This window comes from Pholis gunnellus, assembly GCF_910591455.1.
Source record: "Pholis gunnellus genome assembly, chromosome: 17".
NCBI lineage: Eukaryota > Metazoa > Chordata > Actinopteri > Perciformes > Pholidae > Pholis > Pholis gunnellus.
The window spans coordinates 11,516,111-11,538,089 of record NC_136544.1 but is presented as its reverse complement, the minus strand read 5'-3'; the positions used below and the strand labels follow the sequence as shown (position 1 = coordinate 11,538,089).

At 47.0% G+C, this 21,979-nt stretch overlaps 1 protein-coding gene across 1 annotated transcript in view; it reads right to left on the bottom strand.

The window, feature by feature from the left end:
* Window positions 1-21,481, bottom strand: part of bahcc1a (BAH domain and coiled-coil containing 1a) — a gene marked incomplete at its 5' end in the record, with an annotated part of 57,775 nt that extends 36,294 nt beyond the window's left edge. Inside the window, one exon of the mRNA XM_079178247.1 lies at window positions 21,306-21,481. Coding sequence (XP_079034373.1) covers window positions 21,306-21,481 — 176 coding nt within the window. The remainder of the gene's footprint in view (window positions 1-21,305) is intronic.
* Between the last annotated feature and the right edge of the window lie 498 nt (window positions 21,482-21,979).

Sequence of the window (21,979 nt, the reverse complement as noted above, 5' to 3'; positions counted from 1 at the left end):
ACACACACACACACATACACACACAGATATTCAGTGAGCACAAGCCAAATTAGGTTGCACCGTCAGCGGTCAGTGCCATGTGTAGCTCTCTACACAATGCACCCTTAACAATCACAGCTCATATACTCTCCCTCTGACAAAACACCCCCCCCCCCCCCCCTTCTTCTGGTCTTAAATGAATCAAATCATTATCAGCAAGAGTTGAGAGATGATCAGAAAGAAAACCAGAAACCTTTTCTTTTCCAAGAGCTTCTTAACATCCAGCAGCTAGTTGAAGTAGCTGTTGCTGGCACTGCTTTAACTGACTAGTTTTACGGTTAGAATGGGATTTGTGATTTCTGACAAGTTCTTTAGGTGGCCTTGTTTTGGCTCTTTAACACTTGAGTAGGAAAGAAGCTGAAAGCGGTGAGTCGAGACCGGAGACAGAGGCGATGAAGAGACAGACATTTCAAAGTTAACTTACCAAGCGAAAACATATTGAGCAGGATGCCTCTTTCTCATCAGACTTTCCTATACCGATGTAGTTCCATGTTCTGCCCAAGAATTCAGACGCCCAAGAAGAAGCCAGCCAGACTTTCCAGGCACGTATTCACTCATGAGCCTCTGTAGCAACACGGGGGAAACTGGATTGGATTGGGCAACTGTACACACCGGCAGCCCCAGACAGACTGCACACACTATCCTGGAGGGCCGCTGACTAACCCAGCGCCTACTTCCTCACAATAAAACACAGAAGGAATTTCAAATGGCTACTAAAGAGGGGGGATTTCCTTCAAACAGTCAAAGTCATCTTGAAAACATTAGCGCAACTGGTAGCCAAATTCCTCCTCCCACAAACAACTGTAGCAGGAGTTGTTGTTTTTTTGTTGTTGTAGTTGTTTGCCCCCCCTGCTTTACAAACTCCCTCCCTGACTTTAGGCATACTGAAGCGAGAGAGACAGAGCGAGCAGGCGGTCCAGTCCTGGAGCCGGGCCCAGTGCAGAGGTGGGGGAAAGTGCCAGCAGCGCACGCCTCCGACACTCTCCACACTGCATGCCTGTGGAGTGAGTTTAGTGGATGTGGTCAGTGCGGGGGTGGGAGAAGTGGAAAGGGAGTGGGGAGAAGCAGTTCGAAGAATGGATGGAGGAAGAGAGTGAGAACGTGCGACGGGGCAACATCCAGAGGAGGGGTAAGGGGCGAGAGTTTAGACTAGAAGTGTAGATAAGGGTGTGAGGAGAACTGTGAGAAACTTTGAGAGTGAAAGAGCACCAGAGAGTGTGTGGGAGTGTGTGTCGCTGAGCATATGCGTGCCTCCGAGTGTGCGATTGTGTGTGCGTATGGTGGTCGTCTCGCTGAAAGTTGACAGCCGGTGTTTGTAGAGCGGCTTCGTGGTCAGCCACTTGCTTGCGATTGAAGCGATGGTGGGGTAAGATGGATTTTCTTTGTGAGTACTATGCAAATAAAATTGGCGCGGGGAGGTCAGCCAAAGCATCCCGCGCACTTCACCCAGCTGTTTATACTATACAAGTTGACATGATGGGGATAAGAGATTCTAATCCTAAACAAATTAGTCCAACTGGCTCATCCTGGCTTGGCAGGGAGCCTGAAAACAACAATGGATCCACACAGGCTGTGACAGAGAAAGCAGATCGGAGAAAATGTCTCCGAGGTATATTTTGTTCTGGGAGGGGTGGAGTGATGTCAAAGAACATGCACACATCCCACCAATATGTTTCCCTCCATCGATTCTCCTTCGCGCCCTCCTTCACTATTTGTACAGGCAAAAATGTGTGCCACTATCTGGCAAGGCCTCCTCAAGCGGTGTTCAACCTCAATTTGACTGCAATTAATCATTTATAAAAGGCTCCTTGTCAGAGAGGGTAATCAATGCAAAAAAAAAGGGGTTTCACCTCTAATCCCATCACTCCTGTGCCAACAGTAGTGTGGAAAAGGGCAGTGGGTAGCTGACAGGAAGAGATAGCAACGTCTGGAACAGTTCCTGCTGAAGAGGTGTTTTATGAGCACAGTAAATAAAGAGCTGGACACACGGCACCGGTGCAGCTATTTGCAGAGGAGCAGACCAGGAAGTGTGTTGTTTAAGAGCTCCGATTGTCAACGTAAGAGCTGGCTGAGGGGTGAAGGCTACAGGGTTCGAAGAAGCTGAGGTATGGGTGAAGAGGTTAAGGGTAAAGCACGGGGCAGGATATGTGGTGATGTCTCTGACGGACTACAATGAAACTGGACAAAGAGCAGCTGGACATGCGTGTTTGGACTAAAGCTAAAAGGTTAAGTTAGGGTCTGTTAGGTTTGGGCTTGTCACTCGGACCTGTGTTTAGGTGGGTTCGCTGTGATCCGTGTGAAAGTGCAGTAGTGTGCTGAGTCACTATGCCTCATCTGTGCAGAACAAGCAGACATTCCAGGCCGGGACACAGGAGGTGGGAGGACAGATTCGAAACAGCAGCAGGACCAGGCCAGGACAAATGAGTTCAAGGCCCATTACCTTCCTTTTACACCCACCCACACATGCACAATCGCAATCCCTACTCCCATAACACAGATTTAATAGCATTCACAAGAAAAGCTATGTCACAACACAAAATCTCCAAACTCTGCTTTCAATTTCTTAAATGTTCACGGCATAACAAGAAGTGCATATTACAACAGGCCAAGAGTGTTTTCTCTCCAAGCAACAAGGCGTTATTTCAATCAGCGTCATACTTTATTAAACCCTCCTCCACGCAACCTAATAAAGCAATTGTGTTATTTGTGTCTTGGTTCAAATTAAATGCAAGTGTTTCTTATGGAATGGTCATTAATGGCCCGGTATTTTGCACTTGCAGGGCCAGCAGCATTGTATTCTTTGTATACAGGGCAGCTACACACTCCTCAAGGAGAACCATTTGTTATCTGTCCAAACTTTGGTGAGGGTGCTTGTTAACTGACCCATTGTTACATGAGGGTGTTTCAGGGCCGTTGGCTGCGTTCCGGCTCTTTATTCTTGAGGCATGAAATTGTGATTACCATAGCGGGGCTCATCCATCTCAAGCTCTCTTCCACACACGCACGCTAAATATCCACGTTTGTATTTTGCCGTCTCTCTTTCACTTCTAGTTGTCTCTGTCACTATGATACACACACGTTACACACACACACATACACACCCACTTTACACACACATGCACACACACACCCACACGTTACACACACATAAAAAGAGCCGCCCACAGCTGCGTCAGGCCATCTCTCTAACAATCCAATCTGTTTTCTTTCCCATGATGTTTCCCATTGGCACAGGGAGGAGAAAATCAGATTTACTCCCCCACAGGGCCCATGCAGTTGCACTGATATGGAAAATGATTTCAGTGCTGCTTGAGCCCATAAACATTATTTTGGTCTCCCCTGTTAATGACACATTTCTTCCCAGCATTGTGGATCTCACAGAGGAAGACATGGGTGTAAAGGGGGGTTTAGGAAGAAGGGAAGAGGAGGAAGAGAGGAAGGGGGGAGGAATCCTCCAGGGCCTCACATACAACAGGGGAGTCCTTCCCCCCCTCAAACCGCATCCTGACATCTACAGTCTTTTCTCACCCTCTTCCTCTTACACACATATGTTGAAACACACACGCACACGCACACACACACACACACGCACACCTAATAAACCATGCAGGAACTTAAATAGTCACCGCCTTCATAAAAGCCCCCAAAAAAAAAATCACAGTACAAAGATATCCCTGCTGGAAAACAAGCAGAGTCAAAGAGGGATTTCTCACCTCTCTCTCTCTCTATAGCTGTCAGACTGATTCCAAACACACTGCATTTGGCTCCAGGGCTCAAAGCAGCCCCACTACAATTGTGTCATACAGCCCACATATCTTTTATTGGTGGTAGCAGCCAATATAGCAACCAAACCCCCCCCCCCCCCCCCCCCTCTCGTCTTGAACACAGGGATACAATTTGTACTTTTAGTGGTAAGTTACAGACACCCTCTGCCCGAGGCACATTGTCAACGAGAGGAGCGCGCTGTAGCCTCGAGTCCTAAACACAAGTCATTTAATATAATGGCGTTAAAAGGAGACTCCAACGGGCCAATAGCGGGACACTAAACCTCCCATTTGGCATCCATTAATAACCATATGCGGAACCAAACAAACAGGAAACGGCCATGTTAGGTCTGATTAGAAACTGTCGTCAACTTTTGAATAATCTCTCGCAGGTCTCTCAATCTTCACATCCAAAAATGGGGTTTTCATGGTTCTCCTGTTCCACTGGAAACATCACGTGGAATGCTCAGGATCTGGTTTGTTTTACTGCTGATGACTGATCTGTCTAAATCCATCGGTTTTATGTTCTGGCCAAGGGGATGGATGGGTGACTAACGGCGGCTTGCGTGCCATGTTTCAGCCGACGCAGCCAAAGCTCAGCCAGCCAGGTCACGGACACAGACATGCTTGGTAGTGGGAAAAAGGCAGATTAAAACAAGTGCTCAGCACTATTCTCTCTAATTAGTCCCCTGTTAACTTTTGAACTTAATTGGTTAATTGAGATGTGGTTAGACTGGGCAGGTTTCCCCTCCCTCAGGGTGACCATGCGGCTCCAGTGTTTCAGCCTGGCACTGCCTGGCACAGGAGGTGGCTGCCTCTCTCTCTCTCTCTCTCTCTCTCTCTCACCCTCTTTTTCTTTTTCATTTCTAGCATCCCACCGCTCCAGTGACGAGGAGTAATGTTGCCGCACAGGAGGCAGTAAAACAGTGTTTTGCGAGTGCGTTTTTCGCAGAGATTGTGCCTATGCACTGCACATATGCTTGTGCCACATCAAAGCAGCTCTTTTGACTACCCAGGCCTGGGTGGTCTAAACCTCTATTTTCTCTACCAGCAGCGCTAGATAGATAGGCTTCGGAAAAGTGGAGTGTGGATGTGGGTGGATGTTACCTCACCACAGGCGAGTGTGTTCTGTCGAACTCAGAAGTCAGTTTGCTTTGGAGGAGACATGAACAGCGCGAGGATGGAGAATAAAAGTGCGGTGCGTTACATACACAGATAAACACACACAAAACCCCATAGGCGGCACATTGCTCGAGTCTCCCCATCTCCTCTGGTTGATGTATAAGGATACCCACAACACCACATAAATCTGCAGGCAGCTCGACTCATTGGGGCAGATTTTGCCTGCCGCCTTCCTTTTTCACTTTCATCCCCTCTTCTCCCTTTGCTCCTTTGAGCCCCATCACTCATTCCTCTTTTCAGTTTTCCCTTTCCGTCCTAACACCCTCTCCATCATCCCTCCATCACTCCCTCTCCTTCCCCCTGCTGCTCAGCTCCATATTTCTGTCCTCCCTCATCACCTCGCTCTCTTTCCTCAGTTGCCGTCATCCGCATGCTTCAAAACGGAAACACTTTCTCTTCATTTTTGGGGGTTTTAAAAAAAAAAAACGCTTTCCCTCCCACTCCTTCATCGCACTTCTGCTCCGTTTCTCTGCTCTTGTTTGTCCATCACTTTTTCTCAGGCCTGGGAGGGCAATGAACGTCTTGTTTTATGGGGAGTCAGAGGTTCACCCCTCCCTCCGTCAGAACCGCCCATAAATCAGCATCCCAGCATTCAACTGGCAACCAGGGCTCGTCGGAATGTCCCGTTCTCTCTTGTCCTCCCTCTTCCGTCTGTGGCCCGGCGCCTCCTTTAGGTCATGGAGAGCAGTGCTGGACACGAGGGCCCTTGTTACAGAGACTGCTTTGCTGCTCTCCTCCGAGTTCTCTTAGATTGGCCTGTAATATGATAAAGTCCTGGAGTGATGTGTGTGAGAGAAACAGAAGGCAGCTCCCTGCTCTGGCTTCTCTCCGTCTGATGTAGCCTGTCAGGGGCGCGGAGACAGAACAGTGCAGATAACGGAGCAGAGAGCCGCCGCACCAGCCAGCCAGCCCAAGGTCTTTCTGCAGCCCTGAATATAATTTGCTGCTGGTTCACAAGGGGAACAAAGGAGAAATGTGTAATTCTTGTAGCGTTAGCCGAGACAAATGCGAGCGGTTTTGTTCTGATAACCTAAAGACAAGGGGAGGGACGGCACCTGGGCAGCCAAGGCCAAACAATATACAGTATTACCTTGTTAAGTAGACACTGTATAATACGCGTGCATCTCCTTGACTTGGTGGTTGCGAAGCTTCTTAGCCAGAAGTACAATACTCCAGTTGGCCCATACAGATAACCACCTTTTTTCACTGTAGCAGCCTACATTGTCTCGCGTGTGCAAGGTCAGCCAGATCACACAGTAGAAATTCTTTGTGAAACACATCTGACAAACTGAGCCGAAAGACGAGATATGTCTCCCAACTGCTGACACCGGTCATCCATGGAATGCCAGGCCTGCTCAACATCTGCAGCAACACACTTGAGTAGAGATGAGTAAAATTAGGAGCATTTCCTGCAATCTGTGCAGAGGAGAGAAGGTCATCCTCACTCGAACATGAGCAGATGAAGTGTAACATAGAGCAGGGCGGCCATAAAATGCCTCTCCTCTCCCTTCTCCAGCTGGTCAGCTTGATGTAGTCTTTAACAGCTCGGAGTAGGAAAGGCACAATCCAAGGTCAAACCAGGGAGACGGAAAGGGAGGGATATCATCTTGATCAACTGCTCATGGCTTGTCTGTCTGGTTGGTTGGCTGCACAGCTACCATTGTTGTCATCTATCTCCTTTGCGGTGATCACATCTAGTCTGCTGGACAGGTGGGCGGGCCGGACGGTCACGTGTCATCTCCCCCTCACTCTGTATTTGTCTGCAGGTCGTATTCAGAAACGGCACAGAGGAGGAGGAGGGAGGCCTTGTGGGGCTACAGAAGGCTTGCAGCATCTGATCGAAGTTAACAGATGTGCTGCAGCTGCTCGTTTTGTTTGACATAGCACATCCCCAAGCACACACTGATACACACCCACTGAAAAGGCATACAAAAATGCCCCTATATATTCATGATAGCAGGATAGAAATGAAAAACATATTTTCTGACTGCTCAATAGAACTACTGGCAGTGTTTTGGTCTCAAATAAAAACCCTCCATCCCAGAGTAACCATTAAACCGACTTTGATCAGTGTGCCTAAGAGTCCACATGTTGGCTTTTCTTATTTTTCTTAAATATACACTTCTGCTCTGCTGGCCATAAAACATGTCAGCACATAAGCATTGGGCCAGAAAGCCGCAAGCTATGTGGCGAGCCTGACCAGGGAAATGATTCGGGGGAAACTGTGGAAGGAAGACGGCGAGTCATGGTTGCAGAGTTAAAAGGGAAGAAGAACGAGCGAGAGGTAGCGCAGAGAAACCTCAGCTGGGTGTCCTCATATCCACGGGGGAGCAACAGCTTTCAGCAGGTTATCACGACGCCAGTGTGAGCCAAGCTCAGGCTAGACCTCGCAAAGGCCATAATGGAGAGGAAGGGGGAGGAGGGGGAAGACAGGGAAGGAGAATAAAGAAGAGTTATTAGGGTGATGTGAGGCAATGAGGGGAAGAGGGCCTACTGAAATGTTTTGACACAGAAAAATAGCAAATGGGACACAGGTACTTAAACAACGGTTTGAAAAGCAAACCAGCACAATTTTCTTTCCTCTCCCCTTTCTTTCTCTCTGCTCAGCTTGACACACATACGCACAAGTGATAGCTGCAGCCGCAAACCTCCGCAAAGTGCTCGACGACAGAGCTGGCCTCATGACTGTCGGGCCGGCCTTCATTCTTTGCCAGGTTGAGCAGCATGAGCAGAGTCCAGGTCCTTCACCCAGATTACTGAGATCCTAAAGACCCCATTATTTTCATGAGCTCACATGAACACCAGGCCAGTCTGGTAGCATGAACAGCCTGACACATGGGACCGCAACTTGATTACACTTCTGCTGCACAGGCCTGCTTTATCCGATATACATTGTTTTGTGCCGTATTGTCGGCATCAGCATCAGCCTTCACTTGTAGGGCCATGCGACACATTCCCTCACAGCCAGAGTGTGTGTGTGTGTGTGTGTGTGTGTGTGTGTGTGTGTGTTGGAGAGTGTGGTTTCTATCTTCTTACTGTATTTGTTCTGGCACAGTGTTCTATTGTGGGGCTTGGCTTTGCGCTCCTCAGATAAGAGAGCAGTTATGTCAACACTGGGTGCTGTGAAGGAGCCGCCTGGTCGTGTTGACATAATGCAACACTGCTTATTTACTCTGACCACAGACTTCAGCCATCATCTAGCCCCTAATGCACTAATGACCGAGGGCCTCTTGGGGTGGAGCCCCCTCCTGGCTTGGCCCAGTACTGGCCCTTTCAGCTTGTCAGGTGAGAAGAACGATGGGGTTGGGAATAACTAATGGCTTTGAAAAACCCCCGAGTTTAAAGCAGACTGCCAGCAGATTCACAATACACAAAAGTCCTCGCAGACACGGGCAGCATGAGTCTGCATATTGAGCTGAGCTGAGCAGCCCTATCAGTAAAGAGCCAGTGGAGCAGGCCATGCATAATTATGGGAGGGGGAGGGGGTTAATTGACTTCTTTGAGAAAGATCCTGATTTCTATCAGCCTGTACCGTAATCATGTGAGCCTGGGCTCTCATTAAGCCCCCTCCCTCATTTATCTCTCTTCCCCTCTAACCCTGTACCCTCTCCCTCCCTCCCTCTCCTCTCTCCTCCCCTGCTTTGAAAAAGGGTAAACCCCCCTCCCCAACTGCTCCTGCTGAGTCCACAGCGGGCCAGGAAAGGGTGAGGCAGATTTATAGCTATAGCATCTGAGTGCGTAAGGTGCACACTGGCACATAAACACATGTTGAGTGCACATTCACGCACACACAGTAAGGGCTCCAGACTGAAGTTGACCTGACTGGGACCCCAGTGTGGTAATGTACAGGCTAGCAAATGTTCTCCACACACACAAACATTCAGACACAATGTTTTTACCAGTCGCGACGACGACGCTGGTATTGTTTTTACCTTGTGAGTCTGTGTGTGAGTCATCACAGCAAAATATGGTCCTGGAGACGCCTACTTAGTTGTACTATCACAGAAGCGGGTTTGAGTACTTTGCCAGGTGTTTATATGTCTGTGGAGAGATTTTGTCACCGCTATAGCGTCGCATCCGTGCAAGATGCTGTCACAAAACCCTGCGACCTAACTGAAGGCCAAGTGTGGGAGTCAGTCCCCCCCCCCCCCCCCCCCCCCCCCGCAAGACAGTCTATAGTTGTTTTTCCTGTTTCCTACAATAATGCCCAAACCACAGTACAGTGGGAACAGCATCATAACAAGTGCTCTTAATTATTTACAGGCAGAATGTATACACTGCCTAATGACCAGCATCCTTAGCACAGACAAAATACATTACGCTGGCGTGTCAACACCTGCGACTATTTGCTAAAACATGTCCACTAAGACAACCATTTTGTTCAACATGGTTTTTAACCAGATACGGAAAGAAAGCAGCTCCCCCCTGTTGCGTTTCCTTTTCTCTTCTCCTTCCTCTACAGTCTCTGGAAGCAGTGGAAGTTTGGCGTAAAAGCAGAATTCCACCGAGAGACAGAGAGAGAGAGTGAAAAAGAGGAAAAAAAGGATGACGTGGAGAAGAGAGATGAAAAGTGACAAATGGGAGATTTCCTTCACAAGCTCATAAATCAGTTGACGCGGGCAGGGGGCAGTATGAGGCCTCCCTCAAAAAGTCTAATTTTTTTTTCACAGCCAGCGCTAACCACCTCTCTCCCTTCACATGCACGCAGACACACACCTACACAAACATATGTGCATAATCACACACACAAACACACGAGAACGCACGCCGTCTCCCAGATGGTGTGCGCTGGAATGGCATCCCCACTGCTCTCCCCCGATCTGGTTGCGGCGCGGCGGCCTGCCTGACTGGCACAGAAACACGTCTCGTAAAAATCACTTACAGTTAGGCGAGGTGCGGGCTTCAAAGCGGCGCGCCTTCAAACCAGCCCTGTTAAAGGGCCCAAGCATGCATGCTGAAATAAATCCTGCTCATTCTGTCACATAAAAACACACAGGGGGGAGGGAGGGCTGGGTGGTACAGCTGGTGCTACAGGTAAGCGGGACAGACAGACGACAGAAGACGAGGGGAAATGAGCTCTTCGGAGCGTTTGCTTTACGCACACAGCAGGGTGCCAGGCGCTGGGTGAGGATGTGATAGAGCAGAGCGCAGCGGCACCCCGCTGGGTTTTGGAGGTATCTGCTGAGTTGCTAGGGAGCAAAAGGAGCGAGCAATGGGGGCAACTGTCAGCTGCCCCTGTTGAGCTCCGGTGTTTGTTTTAACGAAAATGTGGGACTTTGTTATTGATTCAAAAGCGCTGCCGTTTTAGACTGGACATATGCGGGGCTGTGGAGGGAGGGAAGGCAGCGACTGCGCCCCTTGTTGGGGATCGGAGGAGGCTCAGTCCGGGCTGAGAAACTTGAACCCCGTGCAGGACGGTCCCAGAGACTGGCGAATTGATGGAGATCCAAAAGGACTTAGGATCTGCTTTCATTCTGAATGTTCACCATCTGCTTGGCTGGAAAGAGAAGCCACGGAGCGGGAGAAAACTCTGTCAACTGACAGATGAGACAGTGAGCTTTAAAGTGTATGTATGTGTGTGTGTGTGTGTGTGTGTGTGTGTGTAGGTGTGTGTGTGTGTGTGTGCGTGTGTACGTGTGTACTTGTGCAGACAGTGTGTCAGTATTGATCCTCAAAGCAGCTCCACTTTCTGAAAGGAGATCTGTCAGATGGGGATACACACATTTACACACACGTACACCACCAGCCCACCAAAAAATAAATAAATAAAACGCGTTAATTCATTCCTCATAGTGTTCTCTAAAATAACAGACATCTGCAGCATCACATGTTCCAGTATGTCCGGCAATTCTCTCCCTCCCACTCGGCTGCATAGCTTACTCCACCTCCACCATTCCAGTGGTATTGATCCATCCAGTTTCCATGTGTGCAGACGACTCTGGTCTGGTTACCAAGGATGACCACTTCTCTCCTCATACTTCGCTGGTCTGTCACACATTAGCCGGGAAGGTACAGACCTTCCACATCACCAAAAATAAACTGAACTTGTTTCCTAACAACCGCACAGAAATCCACATGTGCACAACCGCGTCCTCTTACGATCCCCGGCTACCGCAGTCTACTGCTGACCTCCAAAAGACCCCTGCATGAAAATGCCTCGTGTAGGTTTTCTCGTGAAATCCCCCCCGAGCAGTCGTTCAGCCTTTATGTGACCCATGACTAAACCAGGAAGTAATCAGCAGAGATGCACAACAAAATTCCCGTTTCTGTGTTCAAAGTTCTCTCTCTTGCCACATGACCCCGCCACAGAAACCGCAACGTTGTCTGTATTCCTTCTGTCTAGTTAAAAGAGATATAACGCAGGCCTAAGGGCCTGATGAAGAAGATAACTGTCATCCCAGATGCTGGGAATGCAATGTGATTCACAGTACTTGCCGGCAAAAAAGAGTAAACCGCACCTTCTCGCAAACGTGGGCGTCTGCACACCTGAGAACAAGCTGTTCCACGAGCAAAAATATGAGCAATTAAAATTATGAGGTAAAAAATTAACACAGCTCATTAAAATTCCTACCTGATTACTTATGCAACAGATTTACAGAATAATTCTGTATAAATCCATCTGTGTGTGTTATTATTCCGATTACTGTCGCAGATAAATCGGCTAATCTACGTTGTAATTGAAGCAGGTGGATTTACTGCATCCACCAACAGCCCCTTGCAGAAGTGGAGAAGACAGAGATGGATGGAATATAAAAAGCCCAGGGCTGAGGTAGAATTAGGCACCTGCATCAGCCCCCCATCCACCCCCACATGCTGCCCTCTCAGCTGCCTGCCACTCCGTTTCCTCTCTCACTCCTTTTATTCAATCTCTCCACCACACAGCTCCTTTGATTGCTCTTTCCCGTGGGCATACGCACACACACACACAAATACAACACATGCTTCTTCTGTACTGTTCAGAGACACTTGCGCCAGCTGAGTTTTGATTTGGAAAGAAAAGTTGCCTCCGCTACAAATAACGACAGGCACTCAAAAAACAAGCAGAGCTCAGTTATCACACGGCAAACACACACACACACACACACACACACACACACACAAACCCACACACACGGGTGTAAGCAAAATGCATAACTCACAAAAACAAGCAAAAAGCACAGGAAACCACTCTTAAAGGCAAGTTTAATCACAGATACACAGAGGCAGCCACCCACACTTAGCAAACACACACATGTGCCTCCACACACCCTCCCATTACACTGTATAACCAAAAGGCATTCAGCCATTTCAGCAGCAATCTGAGTTTCAGCCAAGTGAGAGGTCTGTCAGTGCATTAGCCAGCATGTAATCATAGCCCAACCTCACTGCAATTAGAAGTGGTTCTAATTCTTCACTGGAAACACTGCCTTCTCCCACGGCTAATAGTTTACTTTACTCCAACAGCTGACAGACCCAACCCTGCATCCCGCTTTTGCTTCCTAAACACACACACACACACACACACAGCTGTAGCTCATCTGTCAGTACGGGAGATCAAAATGGATCCTGGGAATAGTCCCCCACATCAATCTCATGAGTTGTTTAGGCTGTGCCGCAGTTCACCTATGCAGCTGAGCTCTGTGACTAAAGACCTTCTCTCTGCCTTCCCTCCCCCGCCACCTTCAATGAAAGAAAAAAAAAAAAAAAATCTCCTATTTTACCAAACATGACAGAGAGACATGACAGAGAAATCATGAAACCATTGCAAGGAAAAAAAAAAAAGAAAAAAAAAAAAAAAAGCTGAGAGCATCCTAAAGGCTCTCTCTCTGTAGATGAGGCGGGCGTGTGAGGGGAGGGTGGCTAGATAGCGCCGGGGAAACGTTAGCTAATGAAGACTGAGGAAGAGGGAGCACACCCTATACTGATGGTATTGCTATTAGCCTGTGAGCCGGTGCACTTGGGTGTCACTTCAAAGCATTCCCCGCTATTAATCAGAGACTATCCAGCCCTCTAGCAAGGGCCCGGCTGGCTGTGTCGCTAACTACCCCCCTCAACATCAACACAATAGAGCCATCATTGCGGCCGTTACGCTACGCCTCGGCCAGACAGCGCACCTTTATCTCTGCATATACGTTACATACTCACGGACAATTAATTGACCTGCCACGTCTCAGAATAAAGGGGGTGGACAGGGTGGTGGCGGTGGGGTGTACGCAAGTACACATTTTCATTATGTAGTGGTTTATGTATTTGGGTGGGGGTTGGGGGAGCACCTGGCTCAGGTTGCATCCAGTGGGCTGAGCATTAGGCCTCGGGGGCTCTTTATGAAAGCACCTGCAAGAGGCTGCAACCTGTCTGGCCCAGACCCAAAGGTCCAACCCTGGCCCGATCTGGCTCTCACCTGGCAACCCCAGGCGGGCCGACAAGGCTGACAGCTTCCCTCCTCCAGGCCCACCCGGCTAACAACAGCCGCTCAGCTGGATATCCGCCTCCAAACTTAAGGATTAACTACTCTCTTAAATACTAGATACATTTTATACAACGCTAATCCTTAACATACACTCTTTCTTCCTTTTGTTTTGACTGGCGTGATGGACAGCACTCTCCGCCGGGTCGAAGCGGGAGCCCCCAGGACGGGGCTGAAAGAAATGACTCTCTTTTTTGCTTTTCTCATTGTGAACTGAACGTATCAGTGAGGCTAATCGGGAAAATATATCGCCTTGTTTGCCTTTGCTCGCTTCCCGTAAATTTGCACATTCATGTTACATGAGGATGAGAGAATACGATACAAGACGCTCTCCCCCTCCCCCTCCGCCTGCTGTTGTACTGTACTGAGAGCCTGCAGACTGTAGCAGCGCTGAGGGGATGAGATAACCGTTCACCATTGTGAGAAAAGGCTGTCAAAGCTTTGTTTTTTTTCCCCTCGCTCTCTCTCTCGCTCTCTCTCTCGCTCTCTCTTTCTCTCTCTCTCTCTCTCCTCTCTCGCCCTCTCTCGTAAGAATATAAAAAAAGCCGGAGCAGCGGTTGCAGAAATAGTCCCGTTTCTATAATTAGATGTAAACAGACGAACCAGACTCTCAAGCTCGCTCTGTCCCACTGGCCCCACGGCCTCCTGGGAAGCAAGATGTGTGAGTGTGTATGACGTGCCAGTGTTTGTGCGTGCGTCTGTGTCTTTGTGTGCGTCTGCTCGCAATGCACCAGTAAGTGTATGACAGCATGTGACAGTGTGCATCTACTCTTGCTGTTGCTCTTCCTCCCTTTCTCTCGGCCTGTCTGTCTCTTTCTCGTGCACAGACACAAACTCTCTCAGTCCCCTTCCCCCCACATTCACCAGAGGGTAGGTCAGTGGCCGGGCGTGCGTGGCAAGCAGATAGAGCTAATGCATGCAGCACCGGCAGACAAACACACATCTGTTGCTGAGGAGCCAGTCATTTGCCCCATATCCTCAGGACACATACTGTGTCAGAGAGAGGAGGCAGTGTAGCCTAGTGGTCACACCAGGCAGAGGGGACAAAACAAACTGTAAAGAAACAGGTGGAGGGCAGAGACTCTAGCACACATGGACAATGAATAAACAAGAGAAGGGGGGGGGGGGGGGGGGGGGCAGACATGGTATATACGGATGGATAATCAAAAAGAGAACATGAAAGAATTTGTGGTGTAAAAACAAGTGATTTGACAAATAAAACAAAAGGGGGAGGGAGAGAACGTTTTTTTTTTTGTACTAATCAATGTCAGAAGGAGCACAGGAAATCCATTCAAGAGAGATGGAGTATTTTTTAAAAAATGAGAAAGAGTGAGAGCAACAAGTTCCCGTTGGATTGAGGACCAGGCAGCTGGTTGGACGGTCCCAAGAGACTTATTAAAATGGAATTCCTGATGCTAATCTTTGTTGTTTTTTTTTTCACAAAAGGGCTGACACATCCTTGAGAGGCATGCTGCATGTATATTTAATGGAAAATCTCTGCATATTTTTAGTAGCACACTTCATTGTTTGGTACTGTGTCAACACTGCCCGCTGTTCCTCGCCGACAAGTCGCCAAAATCATGGGCCGTATTTGAGTTCCTCTGCTCTCAGTCCTGCACCTCCACCCCATACCGTCGAAATGTAAGGATCATAGTCAGCTATTTGAAATGGGGAAGCCTAAAGACATAAAGGTAAACAAAAAGGAAGTGCTGTACAGGATCAACTGCTAAGTTGTTAAACTATTTCCCTTCTAATACGATTCCCGTACATTACCAACATGTTAGTGCTGCAAAAGAAACTCGCGCCCTGTAGCTAAACTGCCATCTGACCGATGAAGAATTGTGATTTTTCAAAACTCTTCTTATGTGCAGAGAAAAAGTGTACAGTTAGAAAAATGGGACCGCTACACAAGCTGCATCACGAGCATGATCAGGAGCACCAGCGGCAGATCCAGAAGGGACAGACTCAGTCGTTAGAGGGTTAACCATGCACCTGTCTGGGCCTCACAGCCAACCGCAGGCTGCCTCGGCTCTAGTGGGGGGGGGGGGTGTCTGCAGAACACAGGCTAGTGCACACACGGAGAAGAAAACCCACCCACCCACCCACCCAAACATAACCACACACACGCTCCTACACTATTGTCACTGACCACAAATCTGCGAACAACAATAGGGCAACGGCCCTTTTTTGTTCTTTTCACTGGCCGATTACAATAATAAAATTTAAATTAAAAAACAAGTAATCTGGATTTTCTGCTTGAGCCGTTAATAATGTCTAACAGCTGTCACATGCAATACGGCCATGCGACGAGGTGGGCCTGGGGCTGCCTGATGAGAGGCAGCCTGATACTGGCGGAGGGAGGGAGAACAAGGGGGGGAGACAGAAAGAAAGAGAAAAAGAGCCAAACTGAGATCCAAATCACAAACAAAACAGCAGTGGTTGACTTTGGGCGAATGTATCAGTCTATTCAATCTTGCAACAATACATTTTCAGTCCAGCTATTTTTTGTATTTTTGTGTGTGTGTGTGTGTGTGTGTGTGTGTGTGTGTTCGTCATGGGAAGTGAACAAAAGACTTCCAAAGCCTCGTTGGATTCTTAATGCAACTTCTCACTTCCTCGTGTTGAGTGTAAAAATAGATGGGAAGGTTTTTGAAATCCAACGCGTTGAAATCTAATACAGGAAGGTATTACCCTGCCCGTCACTCTCACCCGTGGGTCTCCTTTGTGTTTGTCCTGCGTACCCGCCCCATGCTCGAGGCGAGGGCTCCGTGGCACCATGCCACACGGTGTGGTGTGGGTGGCGGTCTGTTTGAAAAAGCCCCGTCTCAGGGGCAGCATGGCCACTCACTAGCCAAATTCCTCTTCCAAATGCCAGACCACTCAACCTAAGCCTTTATTTTCTGTGGACAGTTTTTCTGATGAGCAAAAAAAAAAAAAAACGATTAAATCACCCATCAAATGCGTCACTTAAGTAACCTGAGTGAAATGAATTCCAGATGGTGTTACTTATTGTTGACGACTGGTTATTGGACACCTGGTATGATGATCTAATAGCGACAACAAAAGGCAGCATGACACCGATGCCCGAATCCATCTGAAGCGCGGCGAGACCATTCTACTCTTGTAACCAAAAGGTATTTGGAAATATGCAAGGGACTTACCCTTTCAAAGCAATTGACTGCCCTTTGCAAGTCATTTGGGCTTCCAGTGGGAGCGTCAGGGGAAGGGGGACAGATGGCGGCGGCACCGGGCAAGGTGCTATTTCGGCCAGGTGGAGGATGCCAAGTAACACCTCCACCATTCAGGGGGACCGCTGTGACATCACGTCCGAGCCGTGTCATCTCACAACAATCCACAAACGAGCCTGACAACAGTCCAAGGTTTCTCACTCTGTTTTTCAGAGCCGGGGCGAAAGAGAGAGGGAGCGTGCGAGGCCCTAGTCAAATGGCACTTGGCCTGACACCCACATCCTGTCACTGTACTTCCACTGTGGCCCCTGGATACAAACAGCTTTTAATGTATTATTTAACATGGGTAACTCAAATGATACGTTTTATTTTCACTCAGGTAAAGCTCACCACTTGAATTCTTTTACCAAATCCCCAACATGTCCACTGCACACATCTAGGCCTATATATGTGCAGTAAAATCCTCTCATTATTTAAGCTATTGTCGATAAGTTTTGTATATTGCTAAGTATATTTCCATCATTATCTGTCTATCTATCTATCTATCTATCTATAGGGAAGAAGAGTATGAACTGTGAGTGTTCTCAAGACAAGAGCTACAAGGTTGAGAAGAAGAAGCCACCCTACTCACAAACAGCCCACTCACTGAGGTTTATTCTTTTAACTCCACCAAACACCTGTGTTTGTCTTTGAAGCGTCTTCTCAACAACCACAGACCCATGGGATAGTCCAGCAATGAGACGTTCAATAAAAGTCTCAGTAAAGTTATTTATTCCCCTTTGGAGAAAGAAAAAATGGGAGAAGGCAGACGGCATAGCTAACCTTTGAAGGGGGAAGCTTCTCGGATATCCAGCTAGGACATAAAAACCAAGGGAATGACAGGGACATCCTACCAGAAAACAATAAAATGGGTGGAAGGGACTGTTTTTTATCTTTAACAGCAGCCGTAAAAAACACACACAAAGCTGGGGTCTGCAACAATGGCCCGGGGCAGGGGAGGGTGGCTAAAACAGAGGTGGCAGGAAGACCACCGCTTCCCAGACACAAGGGTCTTCCTGCTGGAAAGAAAGGAGCCGGAGAAATAGAGGGGAGGAGAGAGAGGACAGCGTATGGACAGGGAGACAGCAGAGATGTAAAGGAAGGGGAGGCCGAGCGAGCGAGATGACACAAATATGACCTTTGATTACATGGGGTGTTTAGAGCAGAGCTCAGCCATGGACAGCCTCTGAACCCCTGCTGCTTTCACACAGCCACACCTCAGCCAGAGCACACTGATCAGAACAATATGGCTGAAAGATGAGCCCCCAGCCATAAATGCCAGCAGTAAAGACAGCTCCACTGTGTCTCCTGCTTTGACACTATCCAACATCTGAATCCAAACCTCACAGCCAAGTGAAGACTGTCTCCAACTCTGCGCCCGAGCCAGCAGGAGATAAAATTACTATTTCAAAGTCCTTGTAAATGGACTGGCTGAGTTAAGCCACATTAGATGAGTTTGTATAGGTCTTTGTCTCAGTGTATCAGCACACACACAAAGAGAAGTTGCTCCTATGTCACGTTCCCAGAACACAGTGCAAGCACAAACTATAAATCGAGCACCTGACATGCATTACAAATGACTGGCTTGTAGTAGGCGAAGATGGACAGTGGCAAATGCACACCGACAGAATCTCTACCGGTTCCAAGTTAACACGCTTCAGTGAAGAAGAAGGTAGGAGCGCGTGTCTGTTGTTGCCTGATTGCAACTAAACTCACCGGTATGCGCGGAAGAAAGAAAGGAGATTTCCTCCCAAAATATGTTGTAGTTCTGTAACCCAGTAAGGAACAATGCCATGGCAGGGTGTTGCAACCGCCATCACTCTTTTCAGCAGCGAGGGCGAAGGGAGCCCCCACAATAAATACCTCTGCAGAGTCAGAGGAGCCCTTTCAAGGAGCCACATCAGAAACCTGCCTCTGAATGCATTTTTACATCAACCCTGAAATATTCATGCTCTTTGTAAAGTATTCATGTGAACCAGTGTGCACGTTAGTCCCCGGGGGGAAAGTGCAGAGAAAACTGAAGGGATCCAACACACTCAGCAAACAACAGGCTCAGTTGTGCTAATGTTGCTAGCATACGGGACACTTGAAGGGACACTAATGACCTGCCCTGTCAAGACGAACAACAGTCTGGGGGCAGTTTGGTCAGACAACCTACGAGCAGTTGACTGCTCTTACACAGCGAGACCGGCCTGTAATCATTTGGGTAAACTGACTGAAAATAAATACAGATTTAACTCACATTAACTGCTGAGAATAAATTAATTGCAAACAAATATTTTTTTAGATTCTTTGATTGATTTACTTTTTTTTTTTTTTTACTATATCAAATCTAGATTTAAGGAATGAAAAAAATGTACAAAAAAAAAAAATTCCCCCTCATGTCAAATTTGCTGTTTTGATGAATTACCATCTTAAAATATATGTCATGAATACTTGTGAATTATACTTCATGTCTCATCCATCTATTTGCGTTATGATATGCTTGACATTTTCAAATATTATTAAGATAATAAATCAAAGATGGTACATCAGCGGAGCACAATCACAAAATAATTCTAACAGCGCCTAGAGGGGACTAAGATATAATGTGAATTTAAATGATTCTCCATGTTAATTCAATAAAGTACCTGAAATATAAAGAATGAAGTCATTTTCCAGATCTTGAGGAAATTAGATAGACTTCTCTCCAGTCACGCCCATCTGTTACTGACGAGGCTGGGGCGAACAATAAACCACCTTTGCTGCTCATTGAACAGTGATGACATTTGGAGGGTCGGTGTTCGTGTTGGTGCGCCACAATAATACAACAGAAACACCCAATCTGGGAGCACCTGTACCCTGTAGCCGGCATTGCTCTTCATGCTCTCAAAACATTCAAAAGAAAAAAATAAACATACAGATGCAGGCAGAGTGTGTGTGTGTGTGTGTGTGTCTGTGTGTGTGTGTGTGTGTGTGTACTGCCAAAAGCAAGCATGAATGGTGAGAGATGAATGGTGAACAGTGCCCATGAATTCTCCTGAATGACTAATTAAAGCTCATGTTTAGCATGATTTTTTTTTGCAATTGAATTCAGAATCTTTATAAAACACAATGAATTTGAAAAAAATATATATTTGGTTGGCCTACCACAAGTCTGCCTCTATACAGTAGAAGAGTCCAATTAGATATTAAAAAACAAATAAACAAATAAAATGGAACGCAGAATACAAAAAAAGAAATTGTCAGTGGTGACTTTGATGCTGTATTCAACCGCCTACAGCAACCACCTACACTGAGCCCATATCATTTCAGCTGATACACGTTCCATATAATAATTTTAAAGGGCTAAATATTCCTTGCTTTCCAGTGACCCAAGATTCCTCAGCCACCGCATCATAAACCTGTTTCTGAGAAGCCACGTTAGCATTTGTGTCAAGGCAAATGGTTTCAGAAGTGAAGTGTTTGATGCAATCAACACGCCACTGTTGTGACATATTTAAATCTCTTTTGTTTTACATTGGTGGAGAAAATAAAAAAGCAACAATAGGTTGTGATCAGTCCATTACCATGTGAAATAAATATTTGTTTGTCTTTTCAAAATTAGGAAGACTGTTATATATTTCATTCAATCCAATATGAGCTGGCGCATATATCGCCTCAGAAAATATAAATTAAAAAAAAACTGCAACCTTGCAAGCTTCAAGGTTTTTTTTGTTTTGAAGGGTTGTTGTACATATGTCCACACCCACACTTTAAAAAGATATCAGCTGTTATAGATTATTCTGTTCAGCTGTCTTTGATCTGAATTATAAATTCCGGCTGTTCTATCTGGACCCACATGTGTGTAGCCTATTCATGTTCTTAAAGGTACACATTTGGACATTGGACATCTAAGTCACTTGTTAAACCTGATGCATGCACTGTGAACACATTTGCACTTCGACACTTTGAAGCCCAATATAGAAGGTTTCTACTATGGCTCTTCTTCCTACAACCACCATACACTGTAAACCCATTCAGACCTGTTCAGCCAGCTTTTTCATGCTATATGGCTCTAGGTATGGCCCTGTTTTTTTTTTTTGGTTTGAGCGATTGCACTGGTGTGACACTTATCAATTTAACGTGAAGTGACAAAATCTCATTTCAGATTCAGCCCCAGAGCCAGTGGGAAACCAGTGCCAGTGTGCTCCGTCCAACTTCCTACGTGCAAACTAAAACAGATCTTAAATGCCATTTTTAAATACCGTGGCATTTACCTATCAAATGGCTATTTGTTTAACTAAGACGTCTTTCTTACCTTTTATATATTTAAGCTATAAATGTTGATTCAGCTTAATCAAAATTCCTGATACAGCCTTAATCAAATTCCACCTGATTTATTAGCTGATATTTGAATAGGGAAACTCTGTCAACAGCCACACCTGATCAGCCGTTTTAACCAGAAAGCCACGATCTATTCTTCTCTTTTGTGCAAAAAATAATCTGCTTTGCTACACCACACACACACAGGCCATAGCCATCACTCACATTAATAAATGCACATGCGTTAGAGCGCAACATTAGGAAAAGAGCATTTGAAACAACAGCCAGCTTTAAGGTAGATAAATATTGATGAAGACAAATATTTTAGTCGCTACATTCTTATTAGACAAAAACCTCTTTGACTAACCTGAGTGGGGAGCCATCGGTATGTGCGAGGGGTAGTATTTCCCCGGCGCGAAGTGACCGCCGTGCTGTACAGAGCCGTGGCCCGAGGGAGCGATCCGAGAGGCGGCTCGGTGCACCAGAGTGCCCCGCTCTGATAGGAGGTGCGCCGGGGCAGCGAAATCCCGTCCTTCCATTCCGAAGAATGTCGAGTAATCCGAAATCCGGATAGGGCAGGTCAGGAAAATCAAATGCAACCCATATAATAATCCTTTCCTTCAGATCTATGTGTTGCATTCAGTCGATCGCAGGCTTCCCCAGCCAAAAACGTAGCCCCCGATCATCGTTTCTGTCAAAGGAGAAATCCAAAGCAATTTTCATTATCGAGGAAAAATGGGAAGCCCGGTAAAGAAAGACGCGATGCAAAAAAAGACTGACAGTGCAGTGAAAAATGTGAGAGAAAACAAATCATTAGTACCGCTCCAATGAATTTAGCTGTAATACCTTTCTGTCATATCAAGGCTTCTCTTGCATATAGCTGAAATCACCCATTTCTACCTCAAATTGATGGTGCAAAACAAGTCACCGCAGATGGAAACGACCAGCGAGGCGTCCAAAAGCCCACTGAGCCTGGCTCACATTCAGCTCTATTGATCAGCCTGGCTGGGACAGCCTATAGGCCTAATATGCATCAT